Genomic DNA, 17,210 nt, shown 5'->3' with positions numbered 1-17,210 from the left:
GGATGGATTTGGAGGAACAAGGTACAGTAATAAAGCCCAGAGATTAAAGGACTGGATGGATTTGGAGGAACAAGGCCTTTTTGGTGCAGTTTCAGGCAGGGCAGTAGCTGTGACAGTCTAAAGACAGGCAAGACAAAGTCTGTAGACAGGCAGTAATAGCTCAACAGCCAAGCTTCTGGGCACACAAGTACTTCTGCAGGTCACCTATTTCAAAAGCAGAGAGGCTGAATTTCAGCTGGCTTTGGAGACAAGAGAGGAATCTGTAAGCATTTGATAATGTTATTATTTTCACACAGAGATTGCCTACTACTGTTTGGTGAGGGAATACAAAGTCCTGGGAGAACACCATCTCAGAAGGTGAGAGAAGACAGAAAAGAGGTGGTGTCAAGGAATAGCTGTAGGTCACAGTACCCAAAAAACCCAAATAAGGTGTCTCAGCTACCCAACTGAAGGGCAAAGGATAACACAGACATAACAAGAGATTGGAAAATAGTTCAGTGATTAGGGTTGATAGCAGAAAACAAAAAAAAAAAAAGTAGTATAAGGTTAAGGAAACCCTGTCCTTGCTTTTTTTTTCCATACGGTGTGAGAATGGTAGTGTGGATCTTATTCTTCCTTGAGGATTCTTCCAGAAGTGCATCTCTGAAATACCTGATCTTGGAAAGAGGTGAAAAGTGTCAAACCACACAGGTTCTCCTTGTGAGGTCAGGCCAAGCAGAGTATTTCTTCACAATTGGTAAACAGGTCAGTTTTAAACAGTGTTTGAGGAACAGCGTATAGCTTCATCTGCATTACACATCAAGCCAGGACTGAAAATTCAATAAGATGAGGGCATGGACTTCAATGCAAAATAATCAAACACCATTTTTTTGTCTTAAAAGGAAGGGCATGGAGTAAAGCAACCTCAGATTCTCAAAATAAAACTTGAACTTACACTGAGGGGGTCTTGGCTTATATTGTTAATATTCAGGGACAGAATATGATCTTTACTCCCCACGTAGATCCGATCCTGATCTTCATCCATCAATAATATCCTGTAATCCAGGGGGCTGTGGGATATCCTGTGATACTCAGAGGTCTTAGTTTCTTGCAGCTCTGAAATAGTAAAGACAGTAGCATAGTAAAGCAGTTCACTCACGTTTCTTGCTTCTCAACTGCATTTCTTTCTAAGTAAAGACATCTTTAGACACAAGTGGGGTAAGGGAGGGAAGAAAGTGCCTCATTGGACACTAGACAATAATACAATGGCTGACATAAAACAAATTTTCTTTTTCCAGTTTGAATACAATTATCTTGTGCATTAAGTAGACATAGCTCATAAAAATCAGGCAGTGCTGTTATTCATTCATCTAATTAACTCTTATTTTAATGGATATTATTATTTACAGGTTTGGCTTTTAAGGAAGATAATTTATTAAATTAATCAATGTGTTCAATATTATGACTACAGAAAATCCACAAGATCAATGAACATTTTACTTCCTTTCCCTAATAGGGGGCTTCACTAAGAATAGGTTTTTATCATTTTCAAGGTCAAATTTTACTTTGTTCTTCATCACCATGCATGGCTTACTTAAAAGAAAAACAAAATTATTCAGTCAAGCCTCAATGTGCCTGTTCATTCAGTTGTTTGTTTACAGGTTTGGACCAAACTAACAGAACTGTAGAAGGAACTCTATTTTTCTACTTAAAACTTTCTTCAACACAGTGAAAACATGCTTTGATCTCAGCAGTGCAGGATCAGGCCTGTTACAGGAATAGCAGGAACTGCAATCTAAGTATTACTTGCTGCCCTCAAGAAAGCTCAGCCTTCCCATCTTTGCTTGGCCAATATATTTTGGCCCCCAGTCAGATTGTTTTACTTTTCTGTAATAACAGAAGGGAGATTTCTCAAGAGCTGAGAGTGGAAAAATAAAACCTTAATAAACAATTTGTCTTTGTTAAAATACTTAACATATCATTATGCTTTCTTTCTTCATGAATATTAAGATCGAATCGTGTTCCCTGTGACTCTAAAAGGGTGGTAAATACACAGTACTTATGAAAATGAAGTGCTGCTATCATGTTTATTCATAAATGTAAGATCTGAGCCCACAGTTCTCAGTTGCAAACGTTGTCTGGGACAATACGGGTTGTCACTTTTGCTAAAGATTTTTTAAAAGTAAATTTTTTTGCTCATTCTTTCTCTATGAGAAGCAGTAAATGTCTTATACAAAAGTAGTCATCTAAAGCTACTGATATTTTATAAAATAAAACTCTCAAAAAATAAATATTTTGTATATGTGCTCCTGAAAAAAAAAAACAAACCAAAAAACTGTGCCAATAAAAGTGTGCCTCAAGTCTGAACCTTCTGCAAAAGACATACTTAGCTGAAAGAAATTTTTTTTTTTTTTTTTTTGAAAATTACTTAAGATGGAGAGCCATTTTTAATAGCAGGCAAAAGCTGGAGTCCTAGGATTTATGCCTGTCTAGTAGAGAACTAACGACTGCAAGAACACTTATCAGAATATAGTTTGCATTGGTAAATATGATACATAACTCAAATTAATTTTTTATCATTATTAAATAGTTTCATAGGAAGATGAAAAATTTTTCCAGTTACTGAAAGATAATTGTATTTTGATTAATTTAGATGTGTGACAGCTTTCAGGAGCCATTTATTTACGATAATATTAAAAAAACCCAAATAGTATTTCTTTTGTCCCTTGACAACAGATAAACATACAATCAAGATTTATAATCTGTGCCTAAAAACTGAAAAAGAACTTGTTAAATATATATGAAAATTCTTCACAGTACTTTCAGAAGTTTTTATTTAGTGGTTCAAAAATCAACTGTTCTACTTCACTTTAACAAAATTCTCCCTGTAAGCTCTTAGCTAGGATTGCCCCAGGCAGCTGGAGACTCACCAGCACAGTGCCATTAACACCCAGGACCTTTGGCTGCCCTCAAATGCTCACAGCCACTCTCAGACACTCGTGCTCATCCCTTTTCCTGGGCATTATTAACTTTACCATAACATTTGGCAGCTGTGAGGTGAAACTGAACCTTCTCCCACCTGTACGCTTGATATACCAGGAAAGCAGAGATAAACTGGGAGGGTTTCCCACACAGCACGGGGTAAATGTGAGCACAGTGAATGCACAATGTAATGTTCCACCTTCCTGCCTCACTGACTGACACTGCCTGACAATGAAACCACCATGGCTGATGTAAAACATACTCATGATGATTGCTTTTAAACAGACAGAAACAACAGATTTCCACAATTTTCACTTATCAAAATCTATTATTTTCTTGGAATTTTAACCTCTTTGAAATGGTATTATTCTTTCCTAGGCTCCTGAAGGTAATCTGCCTCCATCGAGCTGCTGATGAACACCTTATGTCAGGTTACAAAGCTATGGAAACTCAACACCATTCATAAAAGAAAGGAAAGCTGTGAAACAAATATTCTCACACTGATTTATTTGTTTTATTTCTTTTAATGCTGAAGCTTACAGCTTATTACACTCTCTGGGCTACTCAAGCAAGTAGGGAAGGAATTTATACCTAATCAAATTCTATTTTCATTCAACAAAATTTACCACACAATCACCCAAGAAAATTTGAATTTTTAAAGATTTACTATCTGGTTGTTGTTGCTTGGAGAAAGCAGTGGCTGCAAAGATGCTGTATGATCTTTCACATTCCCTTTCATCTCTCTCAAACAAAAGTTTTTGTCAAAAAATGAAGAAGATATTTACTGACATTCTGAGCAATTCTATTCCATGCTTTGAGAATTCAACCAAACATTGAAAGCAGTAAAACCTAGATAGAGAATGATGCTACAGACATCTCTCTGAATACTAAAAAAAAATTGTCAATAAAACAATATATATGTAACTTTCATCCTTAATGATACAAAAATAATCTTTGCTGGTAGTTTTCTTCATCACTTGGTGAAATTTGCCTTTCTTCATGGATAAAACCAATACCAACTTGATCGCTGCTGTAAGATATCTGATCTTAGAGGACAGGTTGCTCTAACAAAAAAACCAAAACCTCAGTGAGTTCTCTTTCCAGAATTATGCTTATTATTGAACTGCACATTTTGGAGATCCCAATGACTGGGAGTTTTCTCTGTACACAGTGCACAGATTACTGACAATTAGACAATTTAAGTCTTACTCTTTAATTATCCTTCTAATCCACCACAAAAAAAAGCATTATTTTTAAAAAGTGTTCTCACAAAAGAAATAACAAAATATTTGTGCCATGTCTATTACTGACATCACAAAAGCCTTTGTAACAAACCTAAATACATTGGCCAGAACAAAACCATTTCAGCTATTAGAGACAGGTGTGGTTATCTCACACAGCCTATAATAACCAAATTGTCCAGCCTGCCTAAGGATACAAGAGCTAGATCCATCAGGTAGTCCTCTGAATGTCTTATTTAATCACTCAACCTCAAACTTTCATCACTCCTTATTTCAAATTCAATGGTAGCACTATGTTAAAAACAGCCTGACTCCCAGACTAAGGAATATAAGTATCTCTGATATATAGAGGTAAAACCCTAAGTAACTTCCTTGGTTAACATCTTATAAGGATGTTTGATGCATTTGCTACTGAAATTTATGCAATTTTTAGCAGGATCCTCCCAAAATACAACTTCCTTTTTGCAGACTCACATAACCACTTATTAATGAATGTTCAACATAATCAAGAATGACTTCAACATAATCAAGAATTATCTTTAGTTGCAGGGTTTGGTAAACTACAGCCATGGTGTGCAAGCATCCCTAGCCCAAGTTCAAATGACTGAATTCATCCAGTGACAAACTGTGGATGAAATGGGAGACTGCATGCACTCTGCCATCCCTGGGTTTCCAGCCTAGCAGGGCTTCTTTGAGCAAGCCTAGGATGGTCTGACAAACTTTTAATTTAGGATCCCCTGTGGAAGAGTGCAAGAAATAATATGCTTTCCTCCTTATATCCTGCTGGCATAAGGATTCAGTCTCAAAAGGCTGTTTATGGGCAAGTTCAGAGCAAAAGCAGAGATTTGGTGCCTCAGAATCAAGCAGGAGTAAAACACAACAATTCATTCACACGCAGCACCACAGTGAACAAACACAGCTTTCCAGGAAGACAGGCTCCATCTCCCCACAGGACCTCTGCTGCCCAAATTGGCATGGATTTTATGTAGCCTTACTGACGTGGAAGTCAGCAATACAACATTTTATTTTACATTCTCATGGGGTGTGGGGTGCACAACTCACATGCCTTGTGTGTATCTAGTAGCAAGCTCGATGTTAGCCTCTGGTTACGGAGGCTGTAAGACTCTCTTAAGCCTCATTAAGTTTTGAGTTTGTGCCAACAAATATGCCAGCCCATGCCAAATGTGAGACTGCAATGTAAAATCTCACCTTCTAGGAACTAGAAAGAAAGAAATTTTCTTTCTCTTTTTCTTTTTTTTTTTCCCTAGAAATAAATACTTAAGTAGAAAAATATTTTTTATTATAACATCAAATGGAAATAGTCCCCTTTTGCCAACAGGTCATGTTTAAACAGGTGAAAAAGTAATTTGTACATCTAGACACTATGCAAAATGTTGCTAGTATTGAATGGAATGGTTATGTATTTTAAGAATGTAAGTGAAATCTGAGGTTTTTGCAAAGTTACCAAAAATAATTTAAAAAATCCCAAAACCAAAGAAGTTCAGCCAGAAGAAAAGTTCTGTTTTATTTTAGTTTAAATATTCTCCCTTCTACTTTGTATTTACAAATCTGTTTTGTAACATTTTAGCAGAAATGATTGGAAAATATTTAGCTAAATGGTATCAGATTTCATAAGAACCTAAAATTTTTAATTATTTTTGGCTTTATTTTTAATTTTTTAAAGCTATAGAAGAAATAAATGCACCATTTTTATAGTTTACAAAGTGCATGTGGAAATAGTCTGCTATAATATTGCAAGTCTGAGAACACCAGTGACTACTTTTTCAATTTTATGTATGGAAAGAGAACAAGTAAAGCCAGAATATTTCTCTTCAAAACTTCAGAATGAATCACCTTTGCCCTGTCAATATTCCTTTTCTTTGAAGATATATATATTGATTCCTGCTGGTTAAAGGGCTGAGATAAGGGAGCTGCTGAAGCATTTTGCCACTGCTCATGCAGTGTTCAAACCATCCCTCAGCCACGCTCAAGTGAATCCCATTGTGAAGGGGGACACAGTCACCTCACCAAAGAGCCAAAAGTGGCCAGATGTGCTACTGGTCATTCCCTTGTGTGCCTAAACTACACAGGGCCCAAAAAAGCTCAGGTGGACCTTTGACCTTTTCTTTATCTCTTTATCTCTTCTTCATGCATGAGACTTTTCCTCTTTTCTTTAATGCTGTGACAATGAAATCTGGCTTTTTATACAGGAGTAATAGCTTCATAAGAACTAGAAATCACAGATGTGCACACTTGCTTGCTTCTGAATCCATCTGAAAGGGGTTTAATTCATTTTTATTAAAAAAAAAAAAGTGAAAGGGAAGAAAATAGATTTACAAATGCTCATAAAATCACAGGCTAACTAATTAACAAGATCATTTGAACAAGAGAGAAGGGAGTTCAGACAGTACAGGCTGAAACAGAACCCTCTCTTTGCCCAGAGCTAAAATGTATAATCTGCTAGAAGGAAACTTAATTGCTGCATTTGGAATGAGAGTAAATAACAAGGAAATGTCAATGATATCTAAGTATGATCTGGTTCAAATATACACCTTGAATACTTGTGGGTGTATTTGCTAAGTGAGTTGAGAGTGGAATTTAAACATTACTGGACTGAGATAGTGCAGTCTTTTATAAAGGGAAATCAGAGCACCAAGGTGAGGTCTTTGGAGAATCAGGCCCAGAGGTGGCTCTAGCATATCTGAAGAACAATTTGTCACCTTCAGCAGTTTAACATATACATTAGGAGCAGTAAAACACTCAATAGCTCTTTGTGAAGGGGACCATGTGTTGATAGGAAAAGACATACCAGTTAACAGTTGACCTTAAGCAGAGCGTTCACATATGTCAGTAGATGGGTTTTTTTTTTACAATTTGCAAAATACTCAAAACTCTTGAAATCCTGGTTACTCACAGACTTTAAAAAAAATCATAATTGAGTATTAACTGGCTTTTAACATTGTGCCTTTTAAAAAGTTGTACCAAAAGGGAAATACTTCATAACAGAGTGCTGTTTTATTAAAATTACTGAAATCTGTAACAGAATTTTCATCTTTTATTCATCTTATACTTTATTATTTATATTTATATATTTTGAAGAAAAAAGGAGGGGCATATCCTCTGAGGTGTGGGCAGCTGCCAGTTTTGTGCAGAAGGAATGTGCTTTCTAAGCAAAAGCAAACACACAAGAAGAGAAAGCCACTTACTCATGTGTGGCAAAATGTATTAACATGGCTTTGTGGCACACTTATGAACCCAAGACACCCCACGATGCTCTGTGCCTCTTTATTGAAGCTTTAAATTATGAAGAAGAGATATCATTCCTTTTTCATTTTCAAGGATATTGTCATGTGAAATCATACTACATTCCACAACAGAAAATCTACTCCAAAACAAAGAGAAAAAAATGTGTCAATGTTTTCCAAACTACAGTTACACAGCTATCCTAAGTCTTGCCAAATATTCCAGTATTGAGATTCCTTCATTGAGCATTATGCAAGACCACCCACACCCTCCAGCCATCTAGTCTCACTAGGCTGTAGACACTTCTGGGCGTAATTTTCAGGTTATTCCTCCATTTACCTCACTGTAAATCTTGAATAACTCCTCTGAAGTCTGTATAGGCATTTCAATAAAAACATTGAAAAGTATGCTTGTTGCTTTTTAGAGTGAAGTTCCAATTTTAGTGTGAAGTTATGATTTTATATAAATGCAATTTGAATGTTTTATTTCAGAACATGCTACAAATACTGCCATTCTACAGAACTTTCTAGAAGATATCCTATTTTTTCAAATATTATCTTGTTCTTTTCTTCTCAATATTATCCTGTCCAGGCCTTGCTTTCATTTTGGGTCCCAAAACGAAAGGGACAACTTTGGCAAGCTTGGAGAGCCATAAAGACAGGCCAAATGGGTTTAAGATTACTGCAGCTGAGTTACGCAAATCAGAGCCAGTCTCCTCCAAGCTGTGTGTGCAACAAGCCTGTGTACAACAGCTCTGCAGCATGAAAGCTGCTCTCCAAGAGCTGCATACCTCAAAGTCTGCACAGTTACACAGAGTTTACCCCTTTGGCTGCTTTCCAAAACCCACGGAGAGAGAGGGCCCTTGCCACACTGCCCAAAGGGAGCTCAGCCTGGGTGCACACAGTGGCTTTGCCATTGGCACTCGGGATGTTTCTGTTTTCCAGATGCAGGAGTGAGAAGATTTTGGCTGCCAAGTATGACATTATTTTTGAGACAGAGTAAGAAAAAAAAAAGCCACACCCCTGGAGAAGTCAGACAGATTCCACATAGTTTTACTTCTTCTGGGAGAAGTATATCTCGTCACTGTAACCTCTTGTGTTTTTGCTCTTCCTTTTTTTTTTTCTAGTGGACCACCAATCACACAACTGGAAGAATGGCTGCACTTCTTCCTGTGATGCTCAGGCATGCAGAGAAATGTTCCAAGTAGGGATCAGACTAACTGGACAGCTAAACCCCTGAATGTATGCAGACACTGAAACTCTGATACAAATTTACAGAGAGATATGAGGAATGGAAGAAAGTGAATTCTTGTAATTGTCTGCCCAAAAAAATTAATTAAGACTGAAGCTTGTGGTAGTCTTCAAGTCAGAACTGGGCAACAACATGAGATCTGGGAACTGTTCTTCCAAATCATATATCTTCATCCCATTTGCCACTAATGGGTTAGCCACAAGGACAACAAGGTCTGAGTGGACTTCTCTTTAGTTCTGCATCTCATTCAGACTATTGCTTTTGTGATAAAAGCAAACCTTTTAAGGCTTAGGCTTAAGTACCTGACTATTTACTCCCCACAAACAGATGGGTCAGATGATGTCAGCTGAGACATCTCTGAATATTGGGAAGGGAGAGAGTGTAAGGAAGGTTGGGTGAGAGGTAGGTTGTTTTACTGCTAGAATTGTCTTTGCAAATTTATCTTTCTGTTCAATCTAAGTGAGCACTTTGCAGATGTATCGAGGTAGTCTGTAGACAGTGAAGACATAATTTGGATTTTGCAAAACTGACAGCTACTGGGCAGTAGCAGTGTTCAGTTTTGAAATGGTAATACATCTTTGCTGATGTACCAACAACGGTGACATTGAACTGTAGTAAAGATCTATCAAATGTTTAAGAATAATCAACACCTAAATAATGAAAGCTTGATAGTAGTCTCCTAACTCCTTTTCAGACTGAAAAAGCTCTTAGCTCACATGCAGTGCTTTTCTCTCTGAGCATATTTTCACTATGCTGCCAAATTATTTGTTTCCAGAGTTAATAAAAACTTTTTCAGAAAACGCAGCTTATCCTCTGAAACTTTTCATTATGGTTTCTGTAATAAAGTAAAAACCCACTTCACTGTGGCAAGGCAGAGGAACCCTTTCCATTATATTCCTTTCTCTCCCTCAAAGAGCAACCTCCCCAGAGATTCAGCTAATCTCTGTATGTCTACAATTGGCATTATTGCCCTTGCTGCAGTAATCCTTGCCTTTATTGATGTTACCAACTGTACTGCAATTTTAGCCATGCTACTTTATCCACAAATCTCCTTAAAACATATTGTTCATATCTTCACCAGTCACTTCTCACCACTACTCTTTAAAAAATAGGGCAATTTAGTATATGCAGGCTTGGTTAGAATTTCATTATTATTATTATCAATTTAATCAAATTAGGATTAGCTATCAGGCAGACATCAGGCATAAACAGATCAAGCTAAATCCCAGTGCTTAGCTTTCATTCATTCTTCATTAAAATAATGTAAAATTTACCCAGTTATGAGCAGAAGAAACTTTGGAAGGCAGTATTTCTCATTCAAAAGAATTACAGTAATAAATTTGTTTCAGTTGACTGCTGAAATAAAGGGTAGTATTTTTATACACAAAAAAAATTTTAATTTTGTGGGATACTCATAAAAACAGTTAAGTTGTCCATAGCGAAACCAAGCAAACAAATATGTGGCATGGCAGGTATCACACACAAATAGGTAAACCATTGCTTCTTATTTTTGGTGTGTTTTCTTGTTTCCTCAGTATCAGTATGTCAGTGGGATGCATTTACCTGTCTACATAGTCTTGTCTATATATCAGATAATCATCTCTATATGCCAAGTCAAGATAGTTAGCAAGCTCTGCATTACATCTGGGAGGGATAAAAGAAACACTTATTCTCACTCAACTGTGTGAGAAAACAAAGCAGCTGGAGGTCAACAAATGGCATCCCCTGCTCAGTGAACCTTCCATGAACCCCTAGTTCAACACGATGCCAGAAGGGTCATTATATTGGAGATAACAAATTTCACCAAAAGCAACAGCCACGCTCAATCCCACAGTCGTGTCACAACTGCATTTATCCAAATCTTTCATTGGTATTTCAATTTACAGAATTTTTAGAATAATAGAATACTTTTCCACATTATTCTTAATTCCTTTTCCTGTATTTATTTGTTGTTCTGTATGCTTTAGTAGAGTACCCACTGTACTACCCCTTGTAGCCTAATTTGAGCTCTTGGATTGAATTTTATTTTGCAGCTGCAAGGCCACCCAGCCTTTTCCACTGACAGGAAGCAAGCTGCTTTCTGGACGTGGGTGTTTGGGATGCTTTCTGAAGCCAAGGGAAGTTTGGTTTGGGAGAAAAGGTCAAGCCTCTCTTTAAATGTCTGGGCAATTGATTCTTTATTTTTTCTTGAAATAGATTTTTCTGGTATATTAAATGCATTCTCTCCTATTGGATGAATAGCCATGCGGTGTCATCAGATTACACATTAATTTTTATTTATTCTTTTTCAAATCACTGTTATGACACAACCTGCTTACATGGGGTTTGCCATGTCCCCCAGAGGACTTCAGTGGTTGGACACAACTGGAAATCATTAATATCATTACCAGTGTTTTCTGCTCCTGTTGCTGAACATCGAGGACTGTTATGAGTACTTTAAATATTAAATTAATTAAGACTTAGAGTGTTTTTTTTTCAAGTGTCAACTTTAAAAACAAAATATTTCTAAGCATGTGTGCAGTATTTCATTAAAGCTTATTTTTTTATTTTTTTTTTCTGTATGGATTTGGCTCTGTCATTGCTAGGTGACATTTATAGGAGTGGCTGTCCCTACTGCTGGCTCCGGGGAGCACGAGTGCCCCAAGCCTGTGGGCAGCCGTGCCCAGTGGGAAGAACACTTGCTGTTTAAACACACAGAGCACAAACGTTTTTCACTCTTTTTCACACCATGAACACTGACACAAAGAGTGAATTTAGGAACACATTCCAGAGCTGCATGCTACCATCAATCTTCAAGTGATCACCAGCTGGTATTTGGGTGCACAATAAAAGTCATGTTCAGTGGGCTGAGCAGAGCCTGGTGGATTAGAGTCCTCTCAGCTCTAAATCCTATTCTGCTGGTGTTTTGCTTTTGACTTTAGACATGTCACATAATCTCTGACTTGTATATGTAAGGTGAAGGTAACAGTTTGGTACTTATTTGCCCGAGATTTTTCTTTTGAATTGCACATGGTAATGTACAAAAAAGCCTTTGAAATGAAAACTAAATAGCTGAAGGAAGTTATTTCAAATGTATTTCATATGCAAAAAGAGGTATTTTTTGTTTGTTTGTTTGTTTCAAGTCCAGACACTTCAGACTTAATAAGCTCAGCCAAAACTCTGGTTTGGATTTAAGAGATAACTTTTATGCTTTTCTGTTTATATTTAATCTGAATGGAAAGCCATTAAAATAAATAAATCTTCTACAGTCACTCACTCCATGTTTAAACTAGACTTGCCATATTTATTCATCAAGATGACCATTTAGAACTTGGCCAAAAGCGGGAAAAAAAAAAGTATAAGAATTCCCTCTTTTGCATTTACACAGATAAAAAATAAAAGTAGATAAAACCTACTTGTTTATATTCAACTTTCAGTTATTAAACATCTCATGATTACAACACTATCTCTTTCAGATAATGGGAGGCTCTAACAGAACTAAGAAATTAGCGTATTTGGATATCCTGAACAACAGCTAAGAAGAAAAAGAAGACAAATTTCTGCTTCCAGATAAAAAGGCAGAAGAGTCAAGATGAGTAACATACTCAATAAAATATCATGTTGTTATTTCTCCTACAGGTTCAGTACAGAAAGTGGAGTTCAAGGAAGGAAAGATTCAAGCAGCAAACCGAACCTGAAGGGTATTTAGATTGCTGACAGATTAAAATTGGCACAGTGCAGGTACAGGACAGGAAGTGTCAATAGGATAGAAGTCAACCACAGTCATCCACTTATCTCCACAGCAAACTACTAACTGTAGCAGAGGATGATGCAAGTGCTTTCAGTATATAACTCTGTGCCCTTGATCCTTACAACAAAAATTGCATTAATTTAGGGGCAAAAATCAGATTGTGTTTCTTCTGTATGCCCTGTACTTATATTTTAGAAGCACAAGCAAAATAATATGGCTATTCTCTTCAAGTGTAATGTGCAAATACATAGAACAAAGGAGATTTGTTTCATGATCAGAACAGAGAACTAACTGTATGTCAGAACTCCTGGGCACTTGCTCTCTGACCTTGAACAAACCTCTCACCCTCCATTTATGTCAGTTTAACCATCTGCTAAATGTTTATAACAACACTTACCTGTCTTTCAGAATTACTATCCAGTTCAGTTAATGTACTTTTGTTCCAAAAAAACCAAATTAAAGGCATTTTTATGTTCAAGGTGGTATTCTAATTTGAGTTCCTGCTAACTTATTATTAGGCTTATTGCATAATACATTTAAATCCCTCTATTTTACAGGTACAGATGCTTTAGTGTTTCCTTTTTTGTATTAAGCAATGCTCCTTAATGTACAATCCATTTTAGCTCCATTAAATAGATGTCATGAATTTGATTACTATAGAAAGAAAATATCTACAATGTGATTGTGACAAAGCAAATAGAGACAGCTCTGAATAGCTTTTAATCAGAATTTGTTTACTAAAGGCATGTTAACTTCAGCAGATTTGGCTGTGAGGAGGAATGCCAAACAGTGACCTTTTGAACTCACATTGAATGAAAAATATTTTCAACAGGTTTAAGTCTTTTGGCTGGTGTTTATTAAATAGGGTTTTCAGTGTTATATAAGACATATTTTGATTTGTTTCCTTAAATAGCTTCACCTTCATAGCATTTCACTGTACATTTTAATCTTTATGTTTTAACAAACTGATTATCAGTTATAAAAACTAGCATTTATTCTAATAACTTTTGGATTTGTTAAACGATCTCTCATAGTTGCTCCTCTTGCTCAGCCCTGTTTGCTATTTCATGCTGAGTTACTGGCACTGAAAGTTCTTAGAAGAAGGGGTTTCTTTCAACAGATGCATATTTAGTGTAGAATAAATAATTTAAACTTATTTTGATGTGTTTTTGATGGCAATCAAAAGCTTTGAAGACACATTATCATTGAAGACACTAAAATCTAGTGATACTGATCTTTTCCATTTGTGCTACAAAAGTTATCAAATCTACTCTTGCTATGTGAATATCATTAGCCTGAGACCTAAAACACTTTACGTGATGCTGGATTTTGTCACTGACCAGTGTCTGCTGACCTGATTTTTCACTGCATTGCTATGAATGTTCAACTCTCAACACCAATAAAACCAACAAGAGCCACTGGTGTAAAACATAGCATTAAAGCCTTAAAATCAATTCTCAACTTTCCAAACAACTGTCAGAAATGAAGTCTCCAAATGTACCATACTGACCAGTATGGTAAAATTACCAGCAGGTAAAATTTCAAAGATTATTAAAGCATGAGGGTGAGAAATGACCTAGAAGTTCAGGTGCTTGGGCTCTAGCCCTGGTATTACAAACTAAACTAGAGCACAGACAATAATTTTCAGAAATGTCATTCTCAGTTTGGCAATACCAATCAGACCCTCCTGGTACAGCAACCCTAAGGCAGAACCAAGGAGAGCACAAATATCCAGCTACTTTTGAGAATATTTCAGGAATTATCCTTCTGTCTTTTTTTTTTTTTTTTACAGCAATCACAAACCATTTGGTGCAGGTTGGTAAGGCCTGACCATCATATCAGGCTCACCAAAGAACTTTGGCAGAGAAATGATTGTGTTCAGCAAGCCAGTACACTTTAGGCAGCCAACCCAATGCAAAGAGAAACTAAGAAAACTGTGCAGGGCATTCCAAGTAGTACAGTTTACATCTGGGAAAATATCTGAACATGATTTGGGCTGGATTTTCCTGAATTGATATTATGAATTCAGACTCCTAAATCCTACCTAGATGCCAGCTTAGGTGCATAACTGGTGTATTAAATTCGTGGTTGTACTTCCCTTCCATATTTCACTTCCTTTACTCTAGCTTTGGTAATATCACAACTACTTTCATCTCTTTTACAGTTAAATTTTGTACAGCAATGCCACATTATGTTCTAAAATAGGTCCTCTAAGAAAATTCTCAACACATTTCATAACAAAGGAAACACACTGGAATCTGGGGAATTATACTGTCCCTTCATTCTGCTTCCCATGTGCCACAAGAAGGAGACATGCAGATATGAGACTGCCATGCTCAGAGGTCTAACTCCTGAGTCTTCTCACAGGAGGCAAAGTGGGCTGTGCCTCACTTGTCACTGCCTATCGATGCCCCTTTAGCATGTCAAATCAGTGAATGCTTGCCTGGAAACTGAACAACACAGAGCAAGTGATAATAATTTACAACTTGTGAGATAAAGTACACGCAGAGAAGTCCTTCAGTGTTCCTCATACCAAACAAAATGGTCACAAATCCTGCACTGCCAGAAAATGCAACAATTTCTTCAGGCTTAAAACATGACAGTGTACTTTAGCCTTGGGCATGAGAAAAGGGAAATCTTAACAATCAATGACTACTCTGGGGGAAAACATTCTGGGGAATGAGGGAGAAAAGAGTAACACAAGAAACTGTCATCCAAACCTACATAATTTTCTCCTTTGTTATTAATTTCATCCTTCTTCTTCAGGTTCTTGATTTGTTTTGTTTTTCTCTAATGGCTACAAAAGAAGCCTGAATGATTAACTCAGACTAGATATAAAATATTTGCATGATGACACAGAATTTCCTGACTATGTTAAAGTTGAACTTCCTCAGTGTGACAAAAGTACAACTTTGAATCACCTGGTACTTTATGTGACAAGTGTAACACAGTAAAAAAAATTATCTGAAAACAGTTAACTAAAGGGTTTGTTTATTTCAATTATTGACTTTGGGCCACTGAAATAAAAAAAAAAAATCTAATTCTCTGCAACTGTAGTGAACTCAAATGTAATTGTATCAAAAACCTTCAAGCAGGACAAATAACACATAGGCAGAATCATGACAAATTAACTTCTTGGATTTATCATCTTAGAAAGTAAGGGGCACATGAGAGAGGAAGGAAGGGAGGGCAATAAAATATCTGCAATTTGAATACATTTGCATAAATCTGATGACCTTAGATACTGTCTAGTATCCCCCTGCCTCTTGCACACTAAGCCAAAGCAGACCTGCATGATTTGTCCTGAAAACACTATTCATAGAAGTAATCAGAAGGTAACTTTTCACAGATACCAAAAGATAATCATGCAAGTAAATGTTTGAAGGTTCTGTCAGGCTGCACATTACCAATATTTAGATGCTGCTCAAAGATAAATGATCACTGTCCAGATCATGCAATTAATAGTGGTTTTCTCCTTCAGTTCTGCTTCCCTTTCTGCTGCTCTCTAAGGTAAAGGACTATCCTTTCAGCTAGTATGAACTTATGCATACCAAGTGAAGTGGTAGAGAACCCAGGTCCAAGTGATAACATATACCTTTCAAAATTATGAAATGCTGCTGCTAAAAGACAGCTTTTGTTCTGTGTCTTGGCCCCCAAATTATTCATACACTGCAAGAATTCTGCTTCAAGTAGCTGACACCAAAAATCCCTTTAGTTGTTCACATAAGGAATTTTAAATATCTTCCAAAGTTATTTATAGCTATTGCATTACTGTAATTAAGACCTATCAATTACATTAATTAACAATGTTAGTGTGTGGATATCTGCCTAGCAAGTGACTATAGAGTGCAATTTGTTTGAACTGTTTTCTCTGCTGCAATGATACTGTTACTCAAGAAATATTAATGCTTAACTAGGTTTAATTGAACAAAGAAAACTATGTCAATAGCCTTGGGGAAAAAAATCTAATTAGAAATGAGCAAGTAGTTAAACAAGCTTGCATCCATACTGAAGAAAAAATACGAATATAAAAGGCATAAAATAACTGTTGATGATTAGATATGAGGACATATAAATACGCATTACCAGTCTAGAATAGAAAAAATATTATAATATTCCCAGAATCTCATCTCTTTTTCTATATTGATGCAATTTAGTTTTTGCCTTTTTTCTTTTGTATGTTCTCTGTATTCTTCACACATATATTTGTAGCTCTGTAGTCTACTGTATTAGTGACTAGTTTTCCCAATATTTTTTCATGGCTTTTCCTTAAGCAGAAAGACAGAACAAATTCCAGGGCTCAAAGCCCTGGGAAGTAGAAGGCTCTGTGCTATCTTGGTTCTTCCTGGCAACCAAAGCCAAGACCAATTTTGGTGATACATTCTCATGGACAAAGTACAGCTAGTGCTGAAGGGGGGCTCCAGAGAAGGGGCTTGATCTGGGGGAGAACTGCATCACCTCCCAACTGGTGCTTTTTATCAATCATGCTAATTTCCTAAAACCTATAAAAATGTACTCACCCTTGGGGGGTTGGGCTTTTGTGGACATCTTTCCATAGCTGCTCCTGAAGGCCTTCCAACAAAGATCCCCTTTTATATTACCTCCTTACTAAAATTATCTCAAGTTTCATTTCCAGGTTGGGAAAAAGGCAACAGTATGTCAAGGTAAAGAGCACTTAATTATTGTGGGGGTGTGTCAGCATATCCCACTGTGATAAAGGGACATGTTATTTCTGATTCCATTTCACGACACAGTAGACAATGCTCTTACTTCTTTTCTCAGTT

At 36.6% G+C, this 17,210-nt stretch overlaps 1 protein-coding gene across 3 annotated transcripts in view; it reads right to left on the bottom strand.

Moving 5' to 3' along the window:
* LOC131591934 (semaphorin-3C) overlaps positions 1-17,210 on the bottom strand; it is a 115,790-nt gene that overhangs the window by 49,981 nt on the left and 48,599 nt on the right. For all 3 annotated transcript variants that reach the window (XM_058863065.1, XM_058863067.1, XM_058863066.1), the window contains exon 3: positions 935-1,095. In XM_058863065.1, the coding sequence (XP_058719048.1) occupies positions 935-1,095 (161 nt within the window). The remainder of the gene's footprint in view (positions 1-934; positions 1,096-17,210) is intronic.

The sequence above is a fragment of the Poecile atricapillus genome, chromosome W (genome assembly GCF_030490865.1).
Source record: "Poecile atricapillus isolate bPoeAtr1 chromosome W, bPoeAtr1.hap1, whole genome shotgun sequence".
Classification (NCBI taxonomy): Eukaryota; Metazoa; Chordata; class Aves; order Passeriformes; family Paridae; genus Poecile; species Poecile atricapillus.
The sequence above is the reverse complement of the archived record's forward strand: the minus strand, read 5'-3'. Positions and strand labels throughout refer to the sequence as shown.